The 19118-nt window shown below is 55.0% G+C and overlaps 1 protein-coding gene; it reads left to right on the top strand.

The window, feature by feature from the left end:
* Window positions 1-16776: 16776 nt before the first annotated feature.
* Window positions 16777-18508, top strand: CHC_T00001270001 (hypothetical protein). XM_005718684.1 is given in 2 exon segments: window positions 16777-18273; window positions 18274-18508. 1 exon segment carries the CDS (start codon window positions 16777-16779, stop codon window positions 18271-18273), a length of 1497 nt encoding a protein of 498 aa, XP_005718741.1. The 3' UTR covers window positions 18274-18508.
* The last annotated feature ends 610 nt before the right edge of the window (window positions 18509-19118 follow it).

The raw sequence follows: 19118 nt of genomic DNA on the forward strand, positions 1-19118 counted from the left end.
TGTGTCACAGGTAGGAATCGCACGCCCGGACGGTCATGACCACGTGGCCAACGCCGTTACAATAGTGACAGCTGCCGGACGCGGTGGGTACTTGTGATTTCAAGACCCCGAGCTGCATGTTAAGAAAAGTTCTGGAAGTCGGCCTTTCGGAGCGACCTTGCCCGGACGGCCCGGGCGAAACGAGGAGTGAGTCTTCGACGACCACTAGTCGCGAGTGCAACTCGTCGATTAGTGCTCGGAGATTCCCTAACGATCGGCTGACCCGATCGAACCTCCCCTCACGCAGGGAGAGGAGTTCGGCCATACAACAAGTGTACACGGCGTCAGATACGTCTATCCGGAGCGAAGTACGTACTTCTTCGATGTATTCTGCTATACGTTCAAACATCGCCCACGCTCGTTCTTCGGAGGACCCGGGCGACGGTTCGCCGTCTCGAAGACCTGCGTCGCCGTCGCCCGACGTGGCGGATGTGGCTTGCATAGCGGCCAGACTCGGGTCTGCCGCTTCGGAGCGGATGGAAGGTTCGTACTCCTCACTCATCTCGACGCGTCGGGACGCGGAGGAAAGCGACGATCTTCTCGTGTCGATCTTCGAGGGTCTTCTAGGTCGGGAGAACATTGTAGCATAAACACCCCCAGCGGCGGAGGGGTGTAGCTAACAGTCCGACGGTGACCCTTCATCGGCGGAAGACGGTGGACTCTTCCTGCCCACAGAACCGGGCACGGGCCCGGTAGCAGTGTGGTAGAGCGGATCGGGGTAGGTCGTGCGCACGCACGAGCGGATCGACGCCTCGACGCCCCGGAGCAGCGCTGGGTGATGTACCAGCGGTGACGGGCGAGGGCGGATCCCCGCTTGTTCGCGTATCGCGCAACCCGACCCGTGCCGGTCCCTGACTAAAAGGCGCGCGAAGGTGTCGCGCTAATTAGAGTAAGCTGAGGTGTTGCGCCGCGGTCGTGGATAGTGACCAAGCTACCTTGCTCCTCTCCCCGCCGGCGCCCTTCTTTCTATTTAATATACAAATCGAAGTTATCATCCTATAGTACAGTACCGTGCTACTGTACCAGTGCGGGTCGCCCCACACTGTAATACTGTCAGCCATCTGGCTGACAACACACGTGTCGTACACGTGTGCAGGCGCGCGCGCTGTAAGATAAGCGCGCGCGCACGCTGTAAGGTCCGTACATTACAGCGAGATCTGGATCTAATTGCAAATCTAATGTATACAGTAGTGGATGGCAATTATGCCACATCCACGAGGACGCTTTTCTGGCGATTCTTGGGAACATCATGAGTACGTCTGTAGAGAAACCCATGACCACCTACATTGGCATGGACCGCAGTGAATTAGAGGATTATGTGAGGGAACTCAACAAAGTGCTGAAACTGGGTGCTAACAATGAATAAAGCGGGAGCGGTGGTGCCAATTGTCTGGGGTGAGTCCTCCAAATTGTCATGTGTGTGCTCGTCGATCTCGATTCCTATTCCTGTGTACTAGGATCCTTGCAAAACTTTTTGTGACACCCTTTGTGCTCTTAACAACGGTCGATGAGAGCCAGCGCAACAGACATGTAGCATAAACACCCAGTAGCGAGTGTTGTATGCCCACAGTTCGACGTAGACCCTGATCGGAGAAGAGCGTAAGCAACCCTAGCAAACAGAACCGGGCGAACGAAGCGCAGCAGTTGTAGAACGGTAACGGTCTGAGATGCGCGCACGCGCGAGCCGATCTACGGCTCGACGCCTGGGAGCAGCGCCGGATGACGTACCAGCGCTGACGGGCGGAGACGGATCTAGGCTCGCTCGTGTGCTCGCGCGTCCTCTGACCGCTAGGTCCTGTGTAACGCGCGCTAAACGGGAGGCGCGCTTGTAGAATAAGCTGGGAGTCGGACCTTGGTGGTCTGCAGTGGACAAGTCCGTGCTTGTCCCCCTTCGACGTCGCCGGTTCGCTCCGTATTTTATATACAAAGTAATATGACATAACACTACAGTATCTCGGTACTATGCTGTAATACTGTCAGCCGTCGAGGCTGACAGTACACGTAGTACTCGTGTTTGCGCGCACTTCGTTCGCGCACGATATACGTGTGCACATGTATGCGAGTGTCCCTCGTACCCGTGGGGTACACGTGGACACGCGCAGTGGTACTGTAGAGCGTCGGTCTCTACAGTATCTGATCTCGTTCCTGATATAATCTCAATTAAAGCCCCCAGGGGTGTTATACTACAACGAACACACTCCGCAACACAGCACTGACAGCTGGCAACGCGTGCGCACGCGGCCGCTTGATCGCACGTGTCACACGTAACGCACAAAAGGTAAGAATGATACGCAGGGGTAGACGTGGAAAACGTGCGACCCGGACGGGGGGTACACGTGGTGCGGGTGCTGGCGCAGGGGCCCATGGGAGACATGGCACACGTGGGCGTGGGTACTGCGGTACACGCGGGGCGGGTGCCGGAGCGGTGTGGGAGACGTGGACACGTCGATCGGCTGCGCGTGGAGGAGCTAGATGGGGACAGTGACACGTGTGGCCGCGGGCGGGGAATCGCTAAAATCGAGGCGGATCGAGGTCGCGGCGCGGGGCACAGTTATTGTCGGTCTTGTTCGCATGTCACTGCGTAAAAGGGCACACACCGTGTAATATCACTAGGTGTTCGCATGGCTCTAATACCGCGGGCGAGAAACCGGCCAGAGCAAAGGGGACAGTTTAACTTACTGATCGCGCGTAAGTGCTGTGCGCCGGAAGGGGAGCGAGCGTGAAGGGGATCGGGGCAGTATTTTTGCAGTAGTGTAGTGCGCATTTGAATTTTAAATTTGTAGTGTACTGCAGTGCGGTATTCGTGCCAGTGCCCGCCAAGTGTCCCCGTGGCGGCCTGGTCTGCGGCCAAGCCCGCTCGTGTCCGCCACTTGACACCGTGCGCCAATGGCAGCACGCGTACGCACAGACACACAGACACACAGACGTTACAATTTGGAGTTGAGGATATCCGCCAGCAGGCGAATAGTTATTTTACGTGAAAGCACCTGTGGGTGCCGCTCGTAGTACACAATCGAAAGCCCATGGCCATATTCATGACCAATTAAACCACGCTTACGGGCGTGAAAAAGCATTAACCAAAGATCGTACACATGCAATGTTTTGGAGCTGATTTTGCGACCTTGTAGGTGATGTTTCAGTGACGTATTTGGAGCCACTATGCAGAAATAATTAAACGCAAAATTGCCTGAAATTGGCCATTTTGACCTTCCCCTTAAGCGGGTGGTCCGGGATCTATGATGCCCGGTTTCGTGGCTCTATTCGCAGGATGGGATGCATCCTAACATAACCTCGATTGCATGCAATTTCGGCAGGTGTACGAAAGACTATAGGTGACGTACCCGACAGATCGCAGCCCATAATTTGCTCCTTACAATGATGGAACAGACTTCGCTCCGCTCACTTTCGTCGACACTCAGGCTCTACGATAAAGAACGGCGCGTTCATACGGGTATGGGATTTTTACGAATCCCACAGAGGCAAATGAAATGAAAATGATCTTGCAGCATTTGCGGAGCCGAGCTCCACGAGGAAAAAGTGTGAACCCCATCTTTGGACTGCAACCTATCACTCTGAAGTCGACTTCTTGAAGAACTTCTTAGAAAGCCCTGGAAGTGTGTGTTAGGGAATAAATCGAACAGGGGCCGTCTCCACACTGGGATTGAAACTGCCGATGTACTACTGGGTCTGGAGCGCTCATCTGTCGTGATCTTGATGGCAAGGATCAACAAATATGACAATATTGGTTCCATGAAGGACGAGCGTCGATTCAATGCTGCCACGAGCAGGGATTAGAAACTTCTTGTGGTGGTTAGCGATAGCTCTGCGCTCTGCGACCGGTCCACAATCACCCGAAAATCCTGGAGGGCCTGTGCACATGAGAAGTAGTGCTTAGATAGTCCACAGAATAGCTCTGGCTGGAACTGGGGTGGACAGAGAACGACCACAGTTTGCCAATGATTTACAAAAAACGTTCGGGGCTCCGATGGCTGCAACTTTCGACCCCGGGAAGCAACCCGGAAATTTAGGTCCTTCTTCTTTTCATCATGCAGTTCAATTGCTGCAATGTCGAGGACGCAGAAACAGGGCCAGTGCAACATTGCGGCCGCCGGAACACGGTGAGTTCTGGTACATCGTCCCCTACAACTCTGGGGAGCCAATAAACAAATACACATGTCCTTTTGCGAGACGAGATTACTTGCGATTTCATCTGCCCCGCATGGCATATAAAATTCCCGAAGTGGCCTTTCAACGCCGCGACAACTTGGACGGGCACTTCACAAATTGTAAACAAGATCCCTGCGACTTTGCGCTGGACATGGCTGGAAGATACATCCGCTAAAGTGTCAGGCAATTTGAGCATTTCCACAAAACCATGACAAAAGTGATAGTCCGAGACGGCCCAATCGCACACTTGTGATCGGAAACGTTTTGGGCGCCAAAATTGTCGAAGTGGCCGCCGAAGCACCGCGATGCCTTCTGCAGCTACTACAGGAACTCTGTCTTTACATGCCGCAGGCGGTCGTGAGGTCACCCGTGGCCACTCGTTGCGCCAGCTGTCGTCCATATGAGGCTTTGGCCACGTGGCTATGACCTAACGGGCGTGCAGCGCCCATCTGGGACATGTGTCCAGATTTTATCCCAGGAATTTGTTTCACTGGTGAGCTTGCCCAAGGAGACACCAAGATGCAAGCGCCGGCAGTTTCGTGGTTAACGAAAATTTGGGGACAAATTGCCGGCCCAAAATTGCCCAAAGCGCCACCAAAGCGCCGCAATACCTTCGGGCCACTTCCAGAACTTTTCTTAACATGCAGCTCGGGGTCTTGAAATCACAAGTACCCACCGCGTCCGGCAGCTGTCACTATTGTAACGGCGTTGGCCACGTGGTCATGACCGTCCGGGCGTGCGATTCCTACCTGTGACACATGACGAGATTTTGGCCGAGAAATGTGTTGAAACAGTTAACACGCCCAAAGTGAGACAAAGGGGACATCAAGAGGCCCAGACCTGTGGCATTGTGGTTAACCAATGTTTGTGGCAAAATGGAGAGGGCGAGGGAAACCTGGGTGGTCGATATCCCAGACGCAATAACGGGATTGTAAAGGGGCTGGTGACTCGGACTTACAAGAGGTACGCCATGGTTGCGTTAGTAGCGCCGGCTCAGGCGCTGGGACCGACGCCGAGGCTATCGCAAGCGCCGACGCCATCGTGGACGTCGACGCTGACGCCGCCGCAGATGGGATTGCGTGAATGGCAATGAGTCGAAAGGCGAGAACGACGGAGAAGTTTGTTTCGAATTGAAGACTTTAAAAGTCGATCAAATCTCGGAAAGGCCCCGTGCAATCGCAGATGCACGGAAGTCGTCTGTCCGCAAGTGTCCGAAGGTCAGAAACAGGCAGTTAACGCTTGGCCGGAAGAGGAAGAACACGCTAGCGGTCGCCGAGCGAAAAATGGCTCCATTCCGGAGGCCTGGATGAGAATCTTTGGAAGCTTCATAGAGCACAACCCGAGTTCTTCACTTCGCGAGAAGCGACGCTGGAGGACGACTCTGCGGCAATAATAGGGAAGTCGGCATACTCCGCGCTTCCCTTGACGCAGTTCAACAACAGTGATTTGCCGGAGATCTTCATGACGGAGTATGACCGGAAAGTCCGAAACGGTGGGAGTTTAAGCAGTTTTCTCCAGATGGTCACCGGGGCTGGTCAGCATCTCCGTCTTCACATCGTTCTTGGATATAAGAACGTGGAGACCTGTTGGGAGCTCGGAAGCCTGTACCGGGCGGTATGTGATAGGGAATGGATTGACATCTTCCTCAAATATTACGATGCCAAAGGCCAATGCACAACAGTGATGACCAAAGCCTTTCACCTCGGCAAGACGGCATAATATCCAAAGATATTCTACTCCGACCGTGACGTGCATCTGACGGCAGAAGCTGAGAGAACCAGGCTGAAGCTTCAGAAGGTGTACAACAGGCAAAAAAGCCTGGGACGATCTCGAGCGAATCATCGCAAGCAGCTCGTCGAGCGTTTCGCCGAAGGAACCGTTTCCTGGAACAAGATTTTCGTCGAAGCTCCAAGATTGTCAAGAAGGACTTGGATGGACTGATATCTTTTTATCAAAGCATGAAAAGCTCTCAGGGCACTGAGCGGGCTTTGGCGCGCTTGAACTCACAACAAATCATTAGAAAGTGGTCCATGAACCTTTTGTAGATGCAAATTTTCTCAGCAGCCGCGCAGCGTCCGCAGGTGTCCGCCACGTTTCAGTGTCCTGACGACAATGAGCTTATCCACATGAAATAACAAGCTGGAAGGGTGGGTGCATTTATTCGAAATGCGCACCACCGTCGAAAAAACCAAAAGGAAGGCTGACTATCCGAACGTTCTCGTACACGACTCAGCCCTCACGTATGTCAAATTTCGTCAACAAATCGCGAGAAGAATCATAGTCCAGAGAACGGAGGTCGAGGAAGATGGAGACCCGTCAAAGCCTCTGCTCATGCACACGGAAACGGTGAATTCCTCTGCACGTCACAGGTCACACGGGTCTTCAAGAATTTTATGAAGTGCCATTTGCCTGATCTCAACCACATCACCACGATGTCCATAAGAAGCAGTCATGGGACGATGATGATGGGGGCGTATCGGGACAAGAGGCTCTTCAGAGGTATCGACGACGACACTTTTCTGGCGATGCTTTGGAAAATCATGAACACCTCTGTAGGGAAACCCATGGCCACCTACATTGGCGTGGACCGCAGTGAGTTGGAGGATTATGTGAGGGCTCAATCGCACGCTTGTGATCGGAAACGTTTTGGGCGCCAAAATTGTCGAAGTGGCCGCCGAAGCACCGCGATGCCTTCTGCAGCTACTACAGGAACTCTGTCTTTACATGCCGCAGGCGGTCGTGAGGTCACCCGTGGCCACTCGTTGCGCCAGCTGTCGTCCATATGAGGCTTTGGCCACGTGGCTATGACCTAACGTGCGTGCAGCGCCCATCTGGGACATGTGTCCAGATTTTATCCCAGGAATTTGTTTCACTGGTTTGGCGAAGTTCGGGACGAAGCGCCTGTAGACATTGCACATCCCCAGGAAGGAGCGTAATTCTGTTTTGTTAAATGGAGGCAGCGCGCGCTCGATAGCGATGACGTTGCGCCTCTCGACCTCTAACCGTCTCGGTCGGATCATGTGCCCCAGGTACGTTACGGAGGTATCGAAAAACGTACACTTCGATATCTTCAGTGACCCCCAGCGGTGTACAATAGCTGTAGTACCTCCCGAACGTGGTCGAGATGTTCCAAAACGGACTTGGAATACACGATAACGTAATCCAAATAAACCAAATCGATATCCCATTTAACTCGGGAGAGGATAATGTCCACAGCCCGCTGAAACGTGGCTGGGGCATTCTTTAAACCGAACGGCATCCGTACGAGTCGGTATAGACCGCAGTGCGACGCGAACGTCGTCTTATCGCTGTCCTCCCCGCCGACTTCGGCTTGCCAGTATCCAATATTTAAATCCAGCATAGAGAATACTGTAGCGCCGCCGAGTGAGTCGATGCACTCATCCATTCGCGGTAAGAGATAGGAATCCCTGAGTATGACCGCCTTCAGCTTGCGGTAGTCCACACAGAACCGCATCGTGCTGTTCTTTTGGGATGCAAAGACCACAGGGCTGGCCCATTCTGCCGTGGCCGGCTCGATGACGCCGGCTTGCAGCATGCGGTTCACTTGGGTCTTCTCTTTCTCCGGTGCGGTTGGAACAGCTCGGGACGGAGCTTGGTAGATGGGAGTGCCCCCGGTTTAAGGTCGGTGCGGTGTTTTGTAGCACCGATCTTACCGAGGCGACCATTCCACATCTCCTTCAATTTGGAGAGCAATCGGGGGGCTTCATCCGTGTTGGTTCTCTCCTGTTCCTCTTCCGTATCGGACTTTTCTTCCGCATCATGTACAGTACCTAAAGGGGGTACTGTAGGGGGAAGATTATTTTGTTTCCTCCCCCCTCCCCAGCTTCAGCCACTCGTGTGTCTGGCTGAAGGGTTAGGATGTGGGTTGGAGATGGTAGCGCGAGTCCGATAACGGTGAGTTTGGGGAGTTGGATCGTATTTTGGCTAAAGTTGTTCAGAATAACCGAAAACGGAATGTCCATGAACCCCTGCGCCAAAAGCGACCGCTGCTTTTCAGCCGTACGGGGGTGGTTCTGGAAGAAGCAGAGCCCGGCGACCATCGTCGCCACTCGTACGGTTGCTTGCGTTATGGGGGAATTGTGGTTCCCCGCACCATGCGTATTTTCCGAGACGGTGTGCTGCTCGGAAATGGCTTAGATTTTGACGCTTCTAGAGTTGCCGTTCGGTATTTTTCTCAGCAAACTTGAAGGGCGTCTTGCCGGTGAGTGCACCTGAGGGAGAATGATGAAAGAGTAGTCCTGGTGGTAGAATTGCCTTGATATGTTGATCTATAAAAGTGGTCCCCAATATACAAGCCACAGCCAGGCCGGGTGACCACGAGAAATTTGACCCTGGCTGTGAAATCTCCGATGCGGACGTACCGTGTAAGCTGTCCGAGCGAGCTCATTGCGCGATTGGAGGCGTCCACCAATGGTGCGCTCATTACCGGACGGATGACCTCGCGCCAGGGCTCGGCCACACAGCATATATGGATAAGGTTGGGCGCTGCCCCCGAGTCCAGGACTGGGTAGAGTGCCCTCATATGCGCTTGTCGCAGCCCCACCGTGGCGGAGACCTCATAATTCTGCCTCTTGGAGAAACAGATAGGATCCGCCACGGCTGGCGCTTCCTCCGTTCGGTTTTACTCTGCCTCACCCCTGAGGATCATTCCACCTGGGTTGAGGAGGAATAATCCTCAGGGGTGAGGCAGACAGGGAGTGGTGACGCAGTTCCCTCTACGCGTCCTCCCTGTCCTCCCCCGTGAGTCGAAAATCCTCCACCTCCTCAGCGACCGGCCTGCTCGCCTCTGCGGTTCCGGCATCGACCAGGTTGACCGGGGCGGTTTGAGATGCGGGATTTCTTCGCCACACTGGTCCCTGTGGACGAATGAATGGAGAACCAGGGCGGAGCCCTTGTCGTGTGCGTAACTTTTGAGAGTTCGCCTCCCTCGATGCTAGGAGCTGGGCTCGCAGCGAGGTGTCCGCGGCAATAGGGCAGACTCCCTTTCGGTTGGTAGTATCCACGAAGAACTTGCAGGGAGGCGGGCCCCACCTCAAGCGTTGGTCCCCGCCTCCATATCGGCGACCACCACCGGATACAGCGGACGTTGGGGTCGCAAACCCTCCCGCTGATGGTACCGGTGATGGATGAAAGCTCGTTGGCGGCGAGCTCACAGTACTTGCGGGTACTGTAGGGCTCGTCATCGCCAATATGCCACCTGCGTTTGGTGAGGCGCCTGTACAGGCGGCCTCCGCCGAGGACTCCACGGATAACACCGGAGTCTTTCTTACAGAGCGGTTAAAGGCAATCTTGTCTGTCGTGTCACGGGACGCGACGTTCGATGGCGATGAGTGCCGCCTTGCCGAACGGTGTGTCTCCCCGACGGCTAGTGAGTACCTAGCGACCGCCTGGTAATCTGTTGTGGCGCGGATCACTAGATAATTCTGCACTTGGGCGCAGTCGCTGGGAGCAATCCCTCGACGTACAGCGACTTCAGTCGGCGGTCCGAGAAGACAGTACCGTATCGGAGGGCCTTGTCCCACAGCTGATTGCTGTAGGCTTCTTCCGTCATGTTACAACTCTGAAGGAAGGAAAACACTTCGGTGTAGGCCTCGGCGATAGTTTCGTCGGTTGCGTAGGTCCGTAAAAGGAAATTGACTACCTCATAACTCTCGTGCATGTCGCGTTGCTCGGCGTCCACCACCATGCTATTAACCATAAGGCGGGACTGCAGTAGAGCATGCACCTGCCTGGTTAGGTAGAATTGGAAGCACCATACAGCAGCTCCCTGGCATACCCCGTTACGGTTGCAAGCCATCTTGAACCGGGCAAGGAAGCCCAATACCGCTATCGGATCTTGTCCATTGAACGTGTGAGATTTCATCTGCATGTCCAGCTTCTTGCAGATACGGCTGATATGCCGCGCGATCTCGGAGTTATACCGGGCGCTGCGACGTTCCAAACGGTAGGTCTTGTAATTAACCGTTTTGGTGAATAAATCATTAAGCGGTTTAATCAAATCGACTATCTTCGTGGGGGCTGACCATTCTGTAGTCCGACGTTTTACACCCGGTCGGCGTCCCTGGCCGTGCGGCTCGAGGTCTGTACTGTAGCCCTCTGAGCCGGACCTCCTACGTTGGTGGCTACGGTCTTGCCGGCTGCCCAGGTGGCGCCAACCTTCGTCGCTGGTCGAATAGGGCGAGCTTCCGTCGGAGGGAAATCCACCCCCTCGACGACGGGCTCCAGCCCGAGACCTATAAGGACGGTAATCTTACCGGACGGCTTTTCTGTCACCGTACGGTTCTTCTTCGGAGTACTCCCCTTCTTCCTCCGGTAATGGCGCGCGCTTTGTGAGTCGAGACTTCAGGCCGTAACGGAAAGACGAGCGATTTTCTGTCTTGCCATATCTTGTCAGATTTCTGTCTCATGACGAGGGTGTCTTCCGTATCGGTCATAGGTCGCGGGGTCCTTGTCTGTCGGACCCCGTGTAACACCCTGAAGTTAGGGCAGGTACATAGGTGGGTCCACCGGGTGAGGGCCCGCCTCCGGGTGAGGGGCCATATTTACCTGTCTCGGTCTTGTATCTTCCGTTCCGGTTCTTATTAATTTAAGAGGTGCCGTAGCGGTCGTAGGAGGTTGAGGAGCCTCAGATTCAGTACCGTTTGGATTGAAGTTGGCGAGGCGAGCCTCGACAGCCATTTTCAGCTCCAACAAGACCGAAACGAGGTCGCCCCACTGCACTCTCTGTGGTCGAGGAGCAGATGATACTTGAATTCGTAGTCAAACATGTGAACAAAGGGATCGCTCTGCCAGAGCTACATCTGTGTGAAGCGACTTATGTCATTCTCAGAGGGCTGCCACCATCCCGCCGTATGAAGTTTCCCTTCAAAAGAAACAGACCGAGCCCTGAGTATCTTCGCATCTTTCGAAAACGCCAAGCTGAAGAAATCAAGTTTGGGAAGACTCTTCTTCAAGAAGAAAAACGATTTCGTTCTGTAAATATGGAAGCATTGACCACCGACTTCGCAACTGTGGAAAGATATATTAACGACAATCACACAGATGCATCCAGAATTTTCAATCTCGATGAAGTTGGGGTCACACCACACAGAGAGGTCAGCCGAAAGTTGTGTGGTAAGAGACTAATGCCACGGGAGGGCGTGCAGGACTTGACTACCTGTGAATTTTCTTACGAAAATCGCGTCACGAAGATGCTCATCATTAATGTATCGGGAAAATGCGGTCCCCCTCTCTTTGTCGTCAAGGGTAGGGGAATTCCCTACCGAACGGTCTTGCGAAGTGGTGCTGTTTATTCGAAAACCCTGCTCTGCCAACTACCCCGTCATTCATTCTTGGCTATCAGGTTACAAGGAGGGGGAGTTGATCAAAATAATTTTATTTTTTGGGCTCTGCGGTTTGTGGAATACTCTAAGGACCTTTGATTACACGGGAGAAAGGTGCTTCTTACATACGACTCCTACAGGTCTCAAATTTCTTCGGAAGTATTGGATGTTTTCCTGAGAAATGATATTGTGGTGTATGCCCTGCCAGCCTCCACTTCAGGCAAGACACAGCCCTTCAATGTTGTTTTATTGCAGCATTTCAGGAGGCACTGAACAATGAAGTGATTAACTGCTTCGGGTTCTGTGATGGGGGACATTAGATTTGTTGATCTATGTTCGGTAATTGCGAAAAGCATATGAAGTCTCATTCACTATAAGTAATGTTATGGCTGTTTTTAATCGTGCAGGGCTGTGATCACTAGACGGTTCACGGCTTTTAGATACACTGCGACCAGCAAGTGCTGCTTGTTGGGCACAAATTTTATTTGTTAAATCACTGGAGAAAGTCTACAAAGAGAAGAGATTGGAATTATGTATTGCTACACTGGGAATGGATGCGAAGATGTTGGAATGAGGTTATGCGAAGACCCAGAATGGGTGTGTTATGAGTCATGACACACCCATTCTGGGTCTTCTTATGAGTCATAACACACCCATTCTGGGTCTTCACAGTAGCCGAGGTCATAAGTTATGACCTCGGCTACTGTGTTAGAGCTAATGCCAAGGAAGGAGCGGGAACAGAGGAAAAAGAGAGAGCGGGAGAAGAGGGTTTCGTTGGGAAAAGAATTGATTGCTGCTAGGAGGCGGAGCAAAGCATTGTTGGAGGTGGAGAGGATGCGTGAATCTCAGCTCTCCCGTCGGGCAGAGCTGGCTGGGAGGAGCGTGCAGCAATTTTCTGCTGGTGTTGTAGAAATTAGCGACCTACGTGTGCACTTCTGCGCACTACTGTAAGGAAGATGCACTTGCCTGTTTTTTCTCTGCCTTTATAAGCAAGGCCCTCTCTCGGATAGCGAGAGAGGAAGAAGGAGAGACAGACAGAATAGTGTTCGACATCCCGCAGGTGGAGGGGCTCGATCACACGAGCCGCCATCATTGCGAGATATCAACCCCGGTCGAAGGGTTAACGAGCATAAAATTCTCTTTATTTTTCCTACCTCACCTGCGTATTTCTGTGAAATACCACAGGTGTGCGGGCGGTCATTGAGGGAGCGGAGGGCTGCGGCCAAGATGCGGGTGCTGAACGAGGGAGCTCAGCACTGACGTAGCATAGCTTTTTGTGAAAATTTGTTTCAATAAAACACCGTTTTTCCGGGCCAAATTTTTAATCGTCCGATCTTTCGTGTCTTTTACGACGACATACAGGTGGCTGAAGCGCCATCATCGTATGATCTGTATTTCAGTTTGTTTTCTACCAATAGGAATGTTACTACGTACTGTACAGTTTTCATGCTTCGTGAGCTGCTCTCAGCGAATCAAAAATGAGCGTCAACGGATAAGAGGAAGGTAGTTTTTTCGTGGTGGCTGGTGGCTTTTCTTTTTGTCCAACAATTCATGCACCCCCCCTTTACAGTGTTCTTCTGAATGCGACTGGGGATGCGACTGCCGGTGCCGGCAGAGTCGCATTCATGCTGCCGGCAGCACGTCATGATGCCGCCATGGTCGGCACCAAAGCAAAGTGGAAAGAGAAATACTTGGGTACATTGCTGCAACGGTGCTTGACAGACTGTATGACGTGAGGTGGCAAAAAAATCTCCCCCTCATCCTTTTATAAGATTGCTGGTCGCACGGAGCACGCACGGAGCAGCTAGAACTCGTACCCGAATTCCTAGCAAGAGCCTTCGTCGCATTCTTTGCCTACATTCCTGTATAGTAGTTCCAGTTTGGGCTTTAAGGGGGATCGCATCTCCCTCCCGTGCGTCGGGCTGAGAGGGGCAGCACGGCCATGCGCGCGAAGACGACCCCTCAGGGTACAGCAACAGTTTCTTTTCCTTTCGATACTGTGTTCTCTAAATAGGGGGACCAACGAGACAAAATCGCAGAAGCTCCTCGATTAAAGGAACGTCAAGGAAGCGTTGCCAGAGGCTGGCACCCTGCAGCAAGGAATTTGCTGACGTCGTGAGGTTGAATCTTGAGACCACTGCTAAGGACAGAAGCTCCCACAGTGTGCTGCTACAGAGCTAGGGAACGGGGACATGATTGTTGTATCCTTGTTACTCTCAGCCCTCGTACTGTATTGAGTACAGGTACTGTAGTATACATTTACTGGCTGTGATTGGTTTACGTTTACCTTCCGGGAATTATAGCACAGCTGTCACTTCCCCTTTTAAGGCAAGATGACGATGACCTCTTGGACTCCAATAGCCGAAAACTGTTCACATCAAACATTGGACGCCTCCTGAAACCCCAAATCAATCGTTGTTCAAAGGCAATTGGGCTGTCATTTTGTCCCCAGATCGCCACCTATTCTAGTTCTCTTTGCACGAGAATACTTTGCCAAGGCATGTTTATAGACCACATGTATATATAAAGTGCCTTGGCAACAACAGCCCGTTCGGTCTTAGATCTTTACACCTCACCTCTTTCCATCGACATCTGTTCCTTGATCGTTACATGCTATTCCTGCTGGAAAGCCTTTTGAGCTTCAAGGCCGCACCATGGCACCATCTCGATTCAGAAATTTTGAATTCTTGTCTTTGAGTGTCTTTATTATCCTTCAGCAAGCAATCACTGTCAAGTGCCAACACCTCCTTGAAGTCAAAGGGGAAACCCAGTACAACTACTTGAGACATTCTGTCGCTGTGAGCAACGACGGTGAAACCTATGGAAAGCACGGTTCGACTCTCTTGGGACGCCACGTAGTTTCCTCTAATAGAATATGGTCTTCAGTGGATGATATCACAAAGTCTATATTCGCAAAACCAGATACTCTCGATTGGTATTGTGCCGATGTGGGAACAGATGGGGACCCTCGGGCGGTCACATTAAACGCCGGGTTTTCATGTCTTGATCTTGGCTCGTCCAGCTCAGCACCAATTTCGTGGTGGGTAGCTTCAAACCTATCAAGAAAGACATTAGTGGAGCCCGGAGTAAATGGCATGAACAGAGACTCTGCGGGAATGCATGGGTCTTTCAACGACATAGTGTTCCAGTGTTTGGCGGAGAGGAAGTATGAGCCCGGCCGTCGCCTGGTCGAGCATTTGGACCAGCACCGGGGGACCGGAACTCGAATGGTTAAACCGACTGGGAAGAATGACAAGCCTTTGTCTCTTGTGGGGGATGACTTAGCATTTGAACGGTTGCGCGTTATTCGCATGCAGCATGACCCAAGTGATGAAGTAGTTTACGATTCAGAATCAGGGGTTGGAATGGTTTATGGGTTGCCGTTTGATTCCGGTTTTCGTATACATGCTCCGGAAGACATGACTACCGAACAGATGAGGGACTTCAGAGTGCCGATGACACCATTGGGCGGAATAACAACGCACATTGGAGCGCGGTTGCGAGAAAGTCGAGTGGCACGGGGGGAATCGAGAACGTCGACTGCTCTTCTTCTGCTGACTGTGTGGGCAAGCGGGTTGGCTTTTCTTTTGGCCATATGGATCATGGCCAAAACAGTAACAGACACCCTGGTTGCACGCTCAGAGAGACTGCGAAGTGCAGACGTTCATACTGCGGTTCTTGGTTCTGAAGGTTGGACCACGGGCGAGAAAGTGACGATAGTCACAAACTTCGCAGCTGTGACTATATTGCTGACTCCTTTCGGTCAGGCCATTGCCGAAGGCAACATCGACCCCCGAGCAGCAATTGAAGTACACTACGGTGCCAACGTATACTACACGGACTCAGGAATATTATCTCAAGACGAAAAAAACCCAATCGCGGGGGCGATCTTTTTCGTCTCTACGTGGGTTACTGTCCGCCCTCTAGACGACGGGTACGCGAGGGCATTGGCGCTTTCTCTGAGTGTTATCATGCTGTTTGCATTTGCCATCCTCGTACGCGTCACAAAAAAAACCAGCGAAACGATGCGCAGCAGCCGTCAACTGTTCCCCTGTTTCTCCCTATGGAAGTTCACGGGCTACATGCGGATGTACCTAAAAGGCAAAGCCGGGCGCAATATGGCCAAATACAAGGTGTTTGTGCGGCTACGGGCGGACGCGTATCCCCTCGAGGGTGGAGAATACCTCGAGCACAGGGTGAAGGAAATCGCGCTTCTCTGCGACGAGACGTGGCGTCGGCGGGCCAACACAGTGTACAAGAAGCGCAAGCTGCGCGAGCTCCACAGGGCGACTCTCAAGGCGGCGCGGGGCGCGGCGCACCAGGGGCTGGCGGACGTCGGCGGGGCGGGGTGCGTCGGGTTGTACGCACGGGTGCAGCTGGACGACCGGCGGCGATTCGCGGCGGCGACGGGCGGGACGGGCCCGTTTCAGAACGCGATGAACCGCAACTGGGAGTACGTGCGGCGTGGGGCCGGGTGCGAGAGCATCGAGTGGTACCGGACGAACGGGCAGTTCCCGCCGGATGCGACGCTGGTGGTGATGCAGCTGGGGCTTCTGCCGTATGCCAAGTACATTTCGAGCGTGAGCGTGGCGGACGACACGGGCGGGTGCGAGTACGACGAAGACGACGTGGAATGCCTGGTGGCCGTGGGGGCCGCCAAGGAAGAGGAGATGTGGCGCACGGCGTGGCGCGACGCGGATGATGGAGTGCCACGGTTTGTAGTGGCGAGTGGGGAGGCGGGGTTGGGTAGGGTTTTCCGCGAGAGAGTGCAGGGCGAGGAGATGGAGGTGCAATGGAGCGGCGGGTCGGGGGGGACGGACCATGTGCTGTACCCTGAGTCGTCGATGAGGGTGAGGTACTTTGTGGCGCGGGGCGCGGACTTGGTGGAGGAGGGAAGCCAATGACGGGGTGGGGGTTGTAACGCGCGGGACATGGCCGGCGTCAAGTGGCGGGGGTGGAGAAGACGCGGAAGTGCCATGAGCATGTGAGGGGCGGTATCTTGGCGGTATCTTGGCGGGAAGCACTTGGCGACTGATACAGTCAGAATATCTGCGCCGGTTATTACTGTCCACTCCACGCCCGGCAGATACGCGCAAACCAGTGGCGCGCATCCGCCAGCGCATCCTCCCCCCACCCTGTTGTACTCGTACACGTCTCCGGCTCTGCGTGGAGAGTGACGGGAATCTCCCCCCACTCTTCCACTCCTTCAACAACCGGTGTGCATATCATGAAACCCCCTCCCTCCCCTCTTGACTCCGCCCGTGCCCCAGCTCTCCCCGCCGACCCGCACTCCTGCCTTCCCCTTCCGCCGGCCACCATGCTAGCGGCTCCCCCCTTCGAGGTGTCCTCCGCCAAGGACCCCATGCCCTTCCGCCTGGGCGCGCAACCGCCCTGGTCCTCCACGCTCCGCTCGCCCGCCTCCGGCGTGGGCACGGCCATCCGCTCTCTCCGCAAGGCGCGCCGCACCGTGCTGCACGCCGCGCGCGCCAGGCGATGGCACTTTGACGCGGAAAAGTGGCGTCTCATGCTGTCGCACTGGCAGACCGACCTGCAGACGACGCAGCGTCAAGTCGGCGCGGAGGTGGACGAGTTCATCCAGTCCCCGCACCTACTCTTCGCCCCCATCCGCATGGCCGTCACGCTGGCCGTCCCGCTGCTCATCCCGCTCTGCTTCATGCCCACGTTCCTACTCGCCATGTTTGTCGTCTTCACCGTGCTGTGGTACACCAGCTGCCTCCTCCTGTTCGCCACGGAGGTGGCCATGCGGCCGCCGTGGTACAAGCGCGGGCTGCCGTCGAAGGACCTGCCGCCGTACTGGAAGGGCTTTGTGCACGACCCGCTGGTCGACCTGGGCTTCGAGTTCGACGACGTGGAGTTCCCGTCCGGCAGCGGCGGGCTGCTCCGCGGGTGGGTCGTGCGCGCGCGTAAGCGATCGGGCAAGTTTGCGCTGTTCGTGCACGGGGTCGGGCGCGACCGGCGCACGTTTCTGCGGCACGCGGGGGACTTTCTCGGCGCGGGCTACTCGTGCCTGCTGTTCGACCTGTCCGAGCACGGGCTGAGCGACGGGGCCAGCAAGGAGTTTGCGCGGGGGACGCTGTTTGGAGCGCGCGAGCAGTACGACGTGGTGGCGGCGGCCGAGTTTCTCAAGTTCAAGGAAGGGGCCGAGCGGATTGTGTTTGTGGGGACGTCTTGCGGGGCGTCCAGCTCGATCATGGCGGCGGCCGCGCGGCCGGATTTGGTGGATTGCGTGGTGGGCGAGAACCCGTTTACGCGGGCGGACGAGCTGCTGCGGCACCACCTGGACTCGCTGTCGAAGAACTACCTGTCGCAGAACAGCCACCAAACGGTGCGGGGGGTGGTGTTCTGGCTGGCGGGGCGGCTGCTGATGGTGCGGATGGGGTACTACATCCGGAGCTACGGGGCGATCGACGTGGTGGGCAAGCTCGAGTGCCCGCTGCTGATCGCGCATTCCACGGAGGATGACGTGGTGCCGTACGAGCACGGGGTGCGGATCTACGAGGCGGCCATGGGGGCCAAGGAGGGCAACAAGGACATGGCGTTTTTTTTCAAGTGCAGCGAGGCCGCGCACTGCGCGCTGTACGACAAGGACCCGGAGATGTGGACGGGGATGGTGCTCCCGTTTGTGCAGCGGGCGTTGGAGCGGAGGGAGAAGGGGGAGAAGGGGGAGAAGGGGGAGAAGGGCGTAGCGGCAGGTACGGAATGATGACGGGAATGATGACGGGAATGATGACGGGGAATGATGGGAGGGGGTACAGTAGATGATTTTGATGTACAGTACCGTGGGTACCTTCGGAACCCGCCTTCGGAAGGTAATGTTACCCTTCGAAGGGTAGCGGCACGTTTTCCAAACACTGGCACAACCGTTGGCCCGCAGCCGCCTGTGTACAGTACCCAAGGGTACCCTTGGGTACTTTAGTCGTAAAAATTTTCCCTCCCTATGGCTGTCCCTCCCTGTGCTCGTACTGCTCACGTCGCGGTGCTCGTACTCCCGCGCTTATTTCGCGCCAAATTCGAACTTTTGAACATCATTTTCAAAACACCTTCCCCTCACGGATCACCTGCCACGTCCTTCTTGCACCGCAACTCCCTCCTCATCCCTCCTCATCCCTCCTCATCCCTCCTCTCGTCCCTCCTCATCCTCACACCATGAAGGTCCCCCTCCCCCTCCCCGCGCCACCCGTCCCCCCCATGCACCTGCAGCTCCCGGACTTTGACGAACTCCCCGCCTCGCAGCCGCTGTGCACGCCGGTCGACCAGCCGATCCACGCCTCGGACAACATGCCGCAAACGCCCGGCCGAACCACCATCAAGCGTCGCCGCACGCGCGGCCCCTTCTTCCCGACCTCGAACCCGGCCCCCTTCCCGCTGGCCCCCAACCTGGCCCTCGCCTCGCGCGCGAGGCCCGCGCCCCCGCCCCCGCCCCCGCCCCTAAATCCCCTCCTAAATCCCCTAATCCCCACCCCGACCTTCTCCGACGACTTCCCCCCGCTCGCCATCGCCCCGGCCTCGCAGCGCACCGACCTCCCGGACATGTCCCAGGACACCCTC

Source organism: Chondrus crispus, genomic scaffold (genome assembly GCF_000350225.1).
Source record: "Chondrus crispus Stackhouse genomic scaffold, scaffold_426, whole genome shotgun sequence".
NCBI classification, from domain to species: Eukaryota; Rhodophyta; class Florideophyceae; order Gigartinales; family Gigartinaceae; genus Chondrus; species Chondrus crispus.